Source organism: Haliaeetus albicilla, chromosome 1 (assembly GCF_947461875.1).
Source record: "Haliaeetus albicilla chromosome 1, bHalAlb1.1, whole genome shotgun sequence".
In the NCBI taxonomy this organism is placed as follows: domain Eukaryota; kingdom Metazoa; phylum Chordata; class Aves; order Accipitriformes; family Accipitridae; genus Haliaeetus; species Haliaeetus albicilla.
This window is the reverse complement of record NC_091483.1, coordinates 76,166,860-76,179,125: the sequence shown is the minus strand read 5'-3', so window position 1 is coordinate 76,179,125 and position 12,266 is coordinate 76,166,860. Positions and strand designations below refer to the sequence as shown.

Sequence of the window (12,266 nt, the reverse complement as noted above, 5' to 3'; positions counted from 1 at the left end):
CAGACTAGTGTAAGGAACGTACTGTCTTTTGGGCTCTAAATATGCATCTCTAAATGTTGTAATCTCAGGAGAAAGATACTGTGTTTATAAAATGAAATCTCCATAAATCTTTCTTGACAAAAGGCTCATTTTTATAGGATTTTGGGTTGTGACTTAACAGTTCACATGTAAAAAAAGCGTATGTTATATAGGCTGAGATGGAAGTTTCCAAACTTAATTTTAATTTAATTAAAACTTCATTTTACTCAGCTACTGCTAAACAGCAGATGTGAGAAAAATTAACATCATACACTGCTCACAGAACACAGATACACAAACTAGAAAGTTAATTAATTGTTTTCAAGGGTTTAAAAGGCTTTAAAATATCAAATCAATCCCAATCAACATAACAGAAAATACACCCTGTCAAATAACAGAGATTTTGCGGGGCTGGGTGCAGGGGTGGAGTAGATTAGTGGGCTAGATCCTTAGATGGTTTAAAGCTACGCTGACCTGAACTTGTACCAACTAAGGGTTGGACTCAGTTTGTTTCCTATGATATCAGATATATTTTGCCTTTAAATAAAAATGTCAGGCCTGTGTTTCTGAACTTACTACTGATCTATTCTACAAAACAAGGAAAGATATAAATTTTGGATTGTGTGGGTGGCTTTAAAAACTTTTTTCCCTTTTTTATTATTATTTAGCACTTGTCTAAATGGCTAAATATGTGTTTGCCCAGGGAACGTTCATCCAAAGAGAAACCTTCTCCAGAGTGTTAAGGGAAAGAGTTTAAAAAATAAACACAGTCATGCAATGATGAAAGCCTTGCACAGCTAATTGAATAGGATGTAATTCTTCTCAACATTAAATACATTTACTTGATTAACTTTTATATTTCTGTGTTCACTATAATACTTCTAAATGTTGGCTTAGATGCTGTCTTAACAAAGATAGAAAAAGTTCTCCATATTTCACAAGCACATACACCTCCGCAAGCAATATTAAGTGGATTCTGGCCTTTTTTTTTCCCTCTCCTTTCTTTCCATGCCCTGCCCGCCCCCCCCCCCCCCCCCCATTTGTGGACAGCTGGTTCCAGAATGGAACGTGGATATGACTGTTATTTCTCAAAGACTGTTGCTAGCTGCACACCTCTTAAATGTCAGTCCATTGCAACTAAGTTCTAGGAAAGGTGTGTTCAGTAGGAGGGGTGTGCTCAGTTTCTTGTTTGAAAGATGCATCTTACTTGACATTTTTAAAAAAGATTTTGGATGCTTTTTGTTGCTATTTGGGGTATTTTTTTAATGGGGTTTACTTGAAATATAAAATTAGTCGAGGCCAAATTTTCAATTGATAAGTTACTTTGGGTATGTAATTTACAGGGGAAAGAGACAGGGGTGGGGGTATGGACTTCTGCCTTAAGAACAAACAAGCGTTTATAGACCTGACATATCAGAGACTAAAAGGTAGGCTTTCACTCCCTTCAAAAAATTGGGCTTTGAAGTTGTTTTAAGATGGATAGAGAGAAGCAGCAAGTTGTTTATACGTGAATAAATAAATTCTATACCTGCATTTAATCTTGAAACAAAATACTTAATTTTACTTCTAGGCACTTGACATCAGTAGTCATATTCTCCAGTACTTCATGTGAAATCTGATTTTGTTTAAAATCAGATTCTTAATGAGCAACTGGTAGGGCCAGATGTGAGAAAGATACTCAACACTTTGGAGTCTGGAAAAGCTCGGAGCAGTTTTTTTACTGCCTGTGTAAGACTAGGTGTAACCATCCAAAAGCTCATTATATTTGTGAGAAGAGATACAAGTGGTCTATTCTTGTTTCTTTTTTTACCTTGGCCCTCCACCCCCAATAATGTAGTAGGTGCCAGTAGAGTGTAACCAGTATTTCTTTAATAAATAAAAAAGGCTTTACATTACCATTACTGCTGGATTATTGGCACACTTTGCGTGTTTGCATGAAACATATCTGCTTTAGCTTTTCTATCAATTTTTGTGAGTTTTGGCTGGCTTCATTAAATTGGATGGATTTGTTGACAGCAGATAAGTGTCATAGTATCCTGCAGAGTCTAGATACTACTTCTGAACTTCGTGAAAGAAACTGTAATTTTTTTTCTAAGAGAGGACAAAATAAAGAACATGTAATACTCTAAATTCTTAGCTAGCCTGTCATTCATCATATCCTCATGAAGTATGAGCTGACCAGCAGATGGCAGTTTAAAGAAGCCTGTGAAAGATTTTGAAGGTGTTGCTTTTATCGTAAGTTCCTTCTATCTTCCCTAGAGGGAATTCTTTCTGTAACATCCAGTGTCAAAACAAGCTCAGTTGCTGGTTATAGCTACAACTTCTTGTGTTTCCAAGGCCTAATAATGCAAGTTATAATAATGCAAGCCTTAAGTTTTGCTCTTTTTCTGCATATTAAACAGTATATTTTTTTCTCATTACCGATTTGAGGCAGATTTGTTTTATCTGCATTTTTCAATGGGTATTAGCATGTATACACAGTGGAGAAAACACATACAATTCTTAAAAGGTAAGGTATTTGATTGAGAAAGCAGTCATGAGACACATACAACGTGCAACTAAAAAAGTACATCAGCTCCACTTATCGACCCTGGAGTCTAGTTGTCCTACAGTATACAACCAAAATATTCTAGACACGCTTACTGAAGGTAAAAATAACTGTCTTTGAGATCCTAGGAACAGGAAGGAGGAAAGGAATTCATGTTATTTTAAACAAACTACTGCCCTAAAGAAAAAACAGTTGAAGCTAACCTTGCAGGTTGTTAAACAAAATCAGTGTGCTTCTAGTGTTTTATTCTAGCTTCCTTCGAAGGTAATTTTCTCTTCAAAACAATACTTACGGATAATATAATACATAGTGCCACTTTAAATCCTCTGACTTAGCAGACAGTTGTTTCCTGTGTTTGTTTCTGTATGCCTATAGATTTTTTTTTTTTTTCTTTTTTTTCCTGTTTCAAAGCACCAGTAAGCAGTCAGGGGTACATTTTTGTGGAACACTGCAAGTAATTGGACTTGTTTCTTGTTAAATCTCTGCTAAAGCTTCTAACAATTGAAATGACCTGCATTGCCCACCAGATCATACGGTTTTGTTACGATGCTTCTACTTTCACATGGAAGAAAGTTCTAGGCTTGACTCTTGTTCTTTGGCAGCACGTTCTGTGTAGAAAATTAAGTTTCTTATGTAATGATTCTCATCTTGTGTATTACTTAGGCTTCAGAGTGCAGAGAATCTGTTTACTGAATGTTTACATGATGTAGGTTTTTATTCCAGATCCCCTACCAAACTATCATGAGTTTCTGTAGGCAATTTTATAATGTTTTAAAATGTTCTCAGAGTTTAATTAAGTTTCCAGGCAAATTCAGAAATGCGTAATAACCTTATCTGAAACGTCTAACTCCTGCTAATAATAAAAATGAAACTTGTCCCAGGCCGTCTTTTTTGCTATTATAGTACTGTGTACACTTGTGGCACCGCATACTTAAAGAATTTATCTAGTCTAGCAGTATGGGCCAAAATATCATTCTTCATTCAGTTCAGGAATTCTTATACTGAAATAAAGGAAATGTTAACTGTAACTCAATTGGCTCTGTCAGTTTTTCTGTCTCCGTGTGGGTGCACGATAGATTGTCTTTTGAATACAGTCTGATCTGTTGTTTGTATGTTGCTTATTGACTTACTCTTACATAAGTTGTGCTTAGATTAAAAAAAAAAACAAAAAAAAAACCAAAAACCAGCCCTCTAGCCGCTGAGATTTTGTTAATAAGAAAAGAAAAATGCAGTTGGGGTTTGTGGAAAGCCTGAAGAGTTTGCTTATCAGAACGTGCATACTCCAAGGTTTCTAGAGAAAGCTCTTAGCCAGACCAGACCACTTCCTCCTGGATGACGGTGGTGTAGCAATCACTGACTCTGAAGTCATGTCAGGAAGTCTGAGCTTGTAGCAGTGTCCTTAGTTTTAAGCAAAGTGGAACTCAACAGCCGACAGCATTCAGAAGTCATGGAAACATGCTTCTGAAATGCTTCTAAAAAGGTGCAATGTATCTGTTAAAGATAGCAGATGACCTGAGAGAGGATGCCACTTTATCCAGTGAGTGTCTTAAGACAACTGAAAAGGTGGTAGGTCACTCTTTGTGGGCCCTTTCTTTTATGGATCCCACTGATCCTGCTGTGGAGGTGACTTGCCTACCAAACAAAAACGCAGAAGGAAATAATTTTCCGCCATGCTTTGTTTTCATTGTATTTACCGCTAGCTTTAAAATAAGTATACTTAGTGGATTTTGTTTCAATTTGATGTTCTGCAGCTGGGATTATAAAACAAGAGATGCTTGAGTAAAACAAGGGAAAGAGGGAGGGTTAATTTTTTTTGCCCTTTAGTTGTTTTTATAACTGTTTAAGCACAATGCGACAGAAGAACACCGTTGTCTTGAATATGACTAAGACCAAAGCTTGTATTCTTAATGCTTAAGAAGTGCTGTTAAGCAAGCATATATAAGACATGGTTTTATAAGACTGAATGAGTTAATAAAGTGAGTTTTCTGAGGAATAATTTTTTTTTAATGAAGATAGCACTTTGGTAGCCAGAAAAGTCTGAAAAGGTATGCGACTGGTGGAGTAGTAACTGTTGGAGCCCATTCCAGTGTGAGCACCATAGATGCATAAATATAAGCAACTTTTTCACTCAAAATTTCCAAACTCATTTTGAACCTTCAAACACTGGGCGGGGAAAGCTTGTCTGAATTGGATCTAGGAGAGGAGAAGTCCTAGTGAAGCTGATAAGCACAGAAGCGTGAATGTTGTTCACTGCAATTGCTAACACACAGTGAATAGTATTTGAAACTTGCTTCTGCTCCATGAGGCGTGAGTTTTTGCCTTAACAAATACTGATGTTCTAGTCCTTTAGGACATCCTTTAGCCAGGAGGTACTTACAGGGAAGGAAGAAGACACCACCACCCCACCCCCAGGATAACATTGAGCCAGCAAAGATCCCTTTATAGATCATCTTTTAAAAGTGTAGACTTAATCCTAAGCCTAAAACAAAAAGCATGCTTAATGGCCAGGTCAACAGCTGATTGAGTGCCAGTCTTGACAAGGAGAACAGTTGCATTTTATGTTTTTACTGTGGTAACTTCTTCAATTCTTGGGCTGCAGATTGGATGAGTACAGCCATTTATTTTTGGACCTAGAGTTTCTGAACCTCTTTTTTCTTGGAATTATAGTGTAATGGTTTTGCTGGCACTGGTATTTACTATTTGATTTCAGAGCTGTCTGAAAGGAAGTAGAAAATTTTAAATGGAAAAAAAATTTCTTTCCTCAAGTGGGTGAGTGGATGAAGCAAATGTCCACATAATTATTTCACTTCATCCTCACCTGCTTCTTCGAAACACAGCATCATTTGAATTTTTAAATTCCAGGTTATCCTATCTTGTATTGTGCATCAGTATGGATTGAATGCCAACTGAGAATATGTCAGTACCTTTTTTTTTTTTTTTTTTTTTTTTTAATAAGTGAAATTTCAACCATCCATATGTGGAACTAACAATACCATTTGCAAAGTTCACCCACGTGGTTCTAGAAATACGCAAGCTGAGGGTACGTACCAGCTTGCATCGATTTTTTTTTTTTTTTTTTTTTTTTTTAAAGCCAGAGGGAATGAAGAATTGGCTCGCATTTCTGCTGAGGTGTGTGGCTGAGACTGGAATCAGGTACCTGGTTGCAAAAATGCTTAAAAAGCTGCAGACTTGAACTCAACATTTAGATGTACTGAATGATGTGAGAAATGTTTCCCTATGTTAGTGCTTATCCTTTCACCTTTGAATGCTTGAACTGGTGGTGCAGTGAACTATGCAGTTAACTGAAACACAGTGTTACAGCTGAGGAAAATCTTGCAGTAAGAAAAACATCTGAGAAGAGCTTTTGTACACGATGCTTCTGTCAAATCATCTTCCTGCCCCCCACTTAATCTTTTGAGAGCTTCAATCAAAAGACAAAATTAAGAATATATAAACTTACAAAATGCACATAGCTGACTCAATTTAATTCCTTTTAATACTCTAGTGTCTTAAGTCTTATTTTAAATGTATGGAGTTGCACACATTTCCTCCTCTTTTCTTAGACTGCCTAGCAGCCTCCATCAAAAACAAATTCTTACTCAACATAATCATGAGAAGGAAACTCCATTATTCCACAAACAGTCCTTGCATCTGTATGCACATTGTATATCCCTTTTACACAAAACAGGTGGAAGTAGTTTAGGAAGCAGTAAAAAAAAAAGTAAATCTCATCCTTATATTTAGCAAATAAACAATTACCCAGTATTCAGTGGTGGTTGCTGGTGTAATCTGGCTTTATACGTCAAATATTGCAGTATGCAAAGCATCTTCATTCAGTTAAGAATTAATGCTGAAGATTGCTTTTATAAGCGTTCTTACATAGTCTTTCTAAAAATAGGTCAATGTTTGAAAGAATCCGTTAAACGCTCGTTTTTGTTACTGTGAACAGGGAATTTTAGCATATAGTTCAAAAGAAAATTAAAAATACTTTGGGGATATGAAGTCTTGATATGCTGATTCCTGTACCATTGTGGGTCTGAGTAACTATTGCCAAAAAAAAGTTGTAGTAGTATAAGATGCATGATCAAAATACGTTGAGACGAGTAGACCCAATTCGTAAACTAATGACACATTGCCACGATTTGTATCTTTTCACAGGTAAAAATATAATAACGCAAAGAATTTACAGAGATGCCAAAATTTTGTCCCAGTTTGACTCACTAACTGTTTTTCCAATAACAAAGCTACAGAGAACTTGGAAAAATGCAGTCACATGTCCTTACATGTTCCCTTCAAGTTGTATGTGTGCGAGTAGTGAATAATAACTGATACCTGTGGGAAAGGAAAGATTGCCTTGGAAATCTGACCATAAATTTGTCTCTTCTGCAAGCAACTGTATTCTAAACCTCATTAATCCCTGAAGTAAATTCTGGCCCAGCCTAAATGAAGAGCAAAGCTCCTCGTGCTTTGGTTTTTAGGCCAGTTTTTTTCCCTTTCACTTGTGTACGCAGATGTGCCGTTTCCAGTAAAAAGAGCTGGATTTGATTTCTGAGATACCACCCGGTTGCTCAGTGCTCAGGCAGTGCGTTGTGAAAGCCTCTACAGGCAAGTACTCGCAAAATAATGTTGACGTTCAATAATTGCAGGAAATGGGAAGGAAAGCCTGACTGATGTGCAAAATGTAAAGTTTGATGGTGCTTGCGATGATACTAACTTCAGCAGAAGAAGGGTATCTTCCGTGCATTGGTAATTGCTAATGAAAAGTGGAAGTGATTATAGAGTTCGGGTACCATTTCGTTGCAGAAACTTGTCACTTGCTATAAATCTGAAGCCTTGCTTTTTTTCCCCTACATTTGCACTCTTAAAAATAGTACTTTGCCTTTATGAGAAATAAGAAATTACTCAAAACGTAAACCAGAATAAAATAGCAAATGGGCAGTCGCTACAAATTGCAAATTAACAGGTTTTGCCACTAATCTAAATGTTGATTACTTTGAACCTTGGCCTGAATATCAGAAGAGTTAATTACATGCAATTTACTTTGCTATGGAGATTATATTACAAAAGGACAAGACAAGCTCTGGCACGATCACAAGGGAAAGATTTATGTCTGTAACTTAAGAATTAAGGAAAAAAAAGCCCCAAGAACCTGTGCTGATTTTTATTGAATGCTGTGATTTGGGCACTTGTATGTGAAGTATTAGACCTTCCGTTACGGAAAGTTGTGTTAAACCACAGAAGCGTTATGTTTAATTTTAGAGGTGCCTGTGTTTCACGTCAGCATGAACTGATTTCTAGCAATCGTCTTGTAAATCATCTTTAGTTAGTGACTGTTAAAAGGTATTTTTATTGCAAAACTCAGCCGTCCCCTTGGTGAATCAGAACCTGTTCGTGCCGCTACAGCTTGCTTGGGGTACAAATAGAGTTTTCCCAACCATCTCGTGCTGTACCTGTCATTAGGTTGCAAGTCCTCTCTGAGAAACGTTAGATGAAGGTTGTCTCCGCCTCTTCTACACGGGCCTGAAGGGACGGACGTTCGTTTTTCTTCCCCGGTATTTCCATCAGCTGTTCTGGGCTAACTTCAGGAGCTGAGGGGTTGAATTCTGGCCCTCTTCACAGAGGGGAGCTTTCCCAAAAGATGGCTGTGTAGAACAGGGGTTATTTGCAAAGGGAGATGGCTGGTAGAGAGTGTTTTGCCTTCTGCAAGATAAAAATAAGAGAAGATTAGGGTCAAACTCCGCATTATCCTGAAGAAAGGCTTCCCTCTCTTATAAGAGGTAGTCCGCTAGCCTCCCCCTTTATTAGCCCCCTAAAATTAGCCAGTGTGAAATCCCAGGTGGTGGCAGAGTGGATGGGAGGCTGTTGGACGGGATGGCTAAACCTTGGTGGTGGTGGTGGTGGCAGGGGTCAGGAGATGCGGTCTGCAGCAGGCAGCAGCCTCCATCAGGCGGTAGAAGCGTATCGCCGAGCTTCCTACAAACGTATTGATTCTTGGGAGTTGCAACAGCCGTCGGCGGGTATCCAGGCTTGTCTGTCTAGCGCAAAACTGGTGGTTAATAGAGCATTTGATTTGTGAAGTGTGCGAGGTTTCTGACAGCCGTAAAGGAGAGATCTTGAAAGATGCTCTCAGTCTGGTAGCCATACGGTTGATGAACTGAAGGTATTTCGTTCACGCTATGTGTGTTGGTATTCATGCTTGAAATCTGGCATTAATCTATAGGTGGGTGTAAATTGCCAAGTTTTGTCTTGAATGGGCTGATAGAATTTGGGTTTTGTGGTTGCATTTGTGATGTAGGGTTTGATTCTTGCCAGCGCTGCTCCTTTTTGGCTCAGTAACCGTTTAATTTGAATGAAGGGCTGGTGCATTAATTCAGAGGCAGTAAAATCTCAGTTCTGTAGGAAAATGGTTGTCAACCTGTGGTTCACAAATGGCTGGGATTTTGTGACCTATATCTAGGGGGTTTCTGAAGAATTGTCATCTGCCAGTAGGGTTACCTTTCCATATAGAGGCCTGCATCCTTCCTTTGAACATTTTACGAGTATATAAACCCAAGAAAAGCTAGGAAACCATTGCTTTGAAACAAACCTTATTCTCTTGTGACTGAATGTATTTGTCACTGGATGCGTTCTGTTTCTCTGCTCTGCCTTCAGAAGTAGTGAGCCGGGGGAAGAAGAGTGCTTTCCTCAAGGGCAAGAATGTATAGTTTTGCTGCTGGAAAGAAGACTATCTTAGCTCTTAAGGCGTGCCGCACAAATGGTTTTTCTCGGGATTTTAGGTGTACTTTTGGTGTGGGGAAAAGATGGGGGACAACCATAGTGTCAAGTTAACATAAGACTGCTTAAGTAGAAAAGAAATAATGATCTAAGACCTTCCTGCTTATTTTTTCTTTTTTTTTCTTTTCTAAACATGACTAATTTTGGCTAGTTGAAACAGGAACATAATGAGGTACAAAAAACGTTAGAGCAGCGTGCTGCTTATACTAATTAATGTTTCTGTGGGAATAGTTTAAACAGAAATAAGCATGTGTGTAAGTCTACTTAAACCATAAGGGAAAATGGTTTTGTGTGTTTGCCAAACTCCCACACTACCTTTCTTTATCTGCCCCTTCCCAGCAAGAACTGGCTGCTCCTGGCCATGCACTCAGGTTGCATTTGCAGTTTACTATTTCACAGCTCCTTCCAGGGGACAGAGATTTCTTGGTACCTGAACAAAGCAATGATTTTACACGCAGTTTCTTTTAATCGCTTCTAAAACAGTTGGGCCGAACCACCAAATCACTCCAGTTGTAGAAATATTCATATGTGAATTGTAGGTACAAATCACTTTGATAGTAGGCATTTGCACAGAGGAAATGCATTTACACCCTTGCAAATAATCTGGAAAAAAAAACCCAAGCAGCCAACAGCTGTCAATCTGATCCAATTTACAAAATATTTTTAGACATGGTCAAGGAAAGCAAATGTTAAATGGAGGAATACAAGTTAGCTGGCAGCAACAATGAGAAGTAATCGCTCAAAACCAGTGTTTCTAAAGGGATTTTATAAAGACTAATGCTAGGCCTGGTTCAGCTTTACATTTTTCTTTCTGATTTCAAAATAAATCAATTCTAATAACTGTGCACATTACGTGGAGATTGGCTGATAGGGACGTTGCACGTAGCAGTCTCCATTACTTGGTAAGCTGGGCCATTTTTAATGAAATATGTTTTACTGTAGATAAATATGAGATCGTATGTCTGAAAACAGAAAGCAAATTCTTCATATAAAGTGGGGTGTCTGTACCCTGACAAACGGCAAAATGATCTCTTGAGTACTGCGGCAATTTACAGTGACTTTCCGTGCTGTATTGAAAAGACTTAGGGAGATCCTTACACGGCAGAACAGAAGCGGTGAAGAAGAATACCACATTGGTTTGCTTTGGATATTGTAATTATGAGACTTGTAAAGGGCTATTGCCTCCAGTTCTCATGCCTGATTTTTAAACAACCTTTTTAAAGTACAGATAAGGTTTAGAGAAAACCCACCAAAATTCTCTTGATGCTGGAAAAAGTTCCTTAGGGAGAAAATTAGAGGACATTCTTGCTTACCGGAAAGGATTGTAACGGGCTTAATTGCAGCATGCTTCCACAGGAGGAAAATGTCTGATTCCAGAGGACTTTTAATATAGCTGAAATACCTGGAGAATGCAACATCAACTGTGAGTTGCAGTTAGACAGCTCAAAGGGACATAAGGCAGTATTTTTGATGGTATGTGTGAATAACCATTAGAACAAGCTCAAAGAGAAGTGACAGGTTTCTTTTGCAATTCCGAATTGTGATGCTTTCCTGGAGAATGTACTTAGTGAAACACAACTCACTGAGTACCATCTGGGGGCAACAGTATGAAATTCTGCATCTTCTGGTGTAACGTGAGATAAGATAAATGACGCCATTGTGTATTCCCTCCCTAAATTCTAATGAACTGAAAACTGCCCTGTATTTTCCTTTAAATATGTTACTTGGGTTGGGTTTTTTAAAGTAAATTATGAATCTTTTAAAAAATCCTCCATCTTCCATACATCTAGATCTGTTATATAAGATTTATCCATAACAGGGCTGTCTTCTGTAGTATTTTGAATTCATTGTTGGCTATAACGTTCCTTAAACATATTCAGAAAGCCACATTTTTCTTTCTTCCTCTCTTCTATATACTGTTCCCACTTTCTTGGAGAATATTTGGGTCAGAGGCTTTCATATGCAGCTTGAAGTTTACCAAATTTCTTTCTAATATTAACTGTTAGTCTCTCATAAAACATGTATTCAAACTTTAATCAAGGGATTTGAGGATATCCCTGTGTGACTGGCTAGGCACTTCTAGCTAACTGTATTACAGAACTGAGTAGAAATAAAATGCCACATTACAAAATTTTGGTGTTTTGGTTTGGCTGCTGTTGAGTTGGTGAGGCTGATTGTTATCTAGTCCTTTTGATGAGACTTTCACAAATGCATACTCTGGTTTTAACCAAGCTTTTTTTAAAGGTGGGCGAAACAAAACCGAAAGAGTGTGCCTAAATCTGCTAGTCTGAATTGCAGTCTGTTTGCTTCCTTCAGTTGCTATTCTGTACAAAATTGACCATACATGACTGCTTTCTCTAACACATATGTTTAATCTTCAGATCTCCGATGGCCAAGGAGATGAGCGGTCAGAGTCTCCCTATGAAAGTGCTGATGAAACTCAGACTGAAGTGTCTATATCATCCAAAAAATCTGAGCGAGGAGCAGGAACAAAAAAAGAATATGTGTGTCAGGTGAGAGATGTTAGCTGGGGCAGCGAGCCATGTTTTCTAAGGTTTCCTAGAAAAGGTCTTTTTAAATATGAAAATGACAGTATTAGGCCAGAAACAGGTTTCTCATGTGTGTCTGAGGTGTCTGTTAGTGATGAGGGTGCCGTGCCAGTAAATGGAATTCTTCATTCCTAATTATTTTTTTCCTTGACCTCCAATAAGTGACTTAGCCTTTCTGCTTGAGTTTCCAGATCTCCAGGACAAGCATAATTTGTACCTCAGAATTAAGTGCATGAGTGTTGCCAGGTAACTAGTTAAATGATTGAGAAGAGCTGCTCGCTTATCTGTTAATAAAGAGCAGGAAGTAAAACCCAGTGGGTTTTGTGCTTCTGCGTGCAGCAGAAATTGCAGGGGTGCATTGGTAGCAGCGTGCGTGT

General features: G+C 38.2%; 1 protein-coding gene across 7 annotated transcripts in view; it reads left to right on the top strand.

Moving 5' to 3' along the window:
• Positions 1-12,266, top strand: part of NSD2 (nuclear receptor binding SET domain protein 2) — a 105,345-nt gene that overhangs the window by 77,095 nt on the left and 15,984 nt on the right. For all 7 annotated transcript variants that reach the window (XM_069795402.1, XM_069795419.1, XM_069795392.1 and 4 more), the window contains one exon: positions 11,722-11,853. In XM_069795402.1, the coding sequence (XP_069651503.1) occupies positions 11,722-11,853 (132 nt within the window). The remainder of the gene's footprint in view (positions 1-11,721; positions 11,854-12,266) is intronic.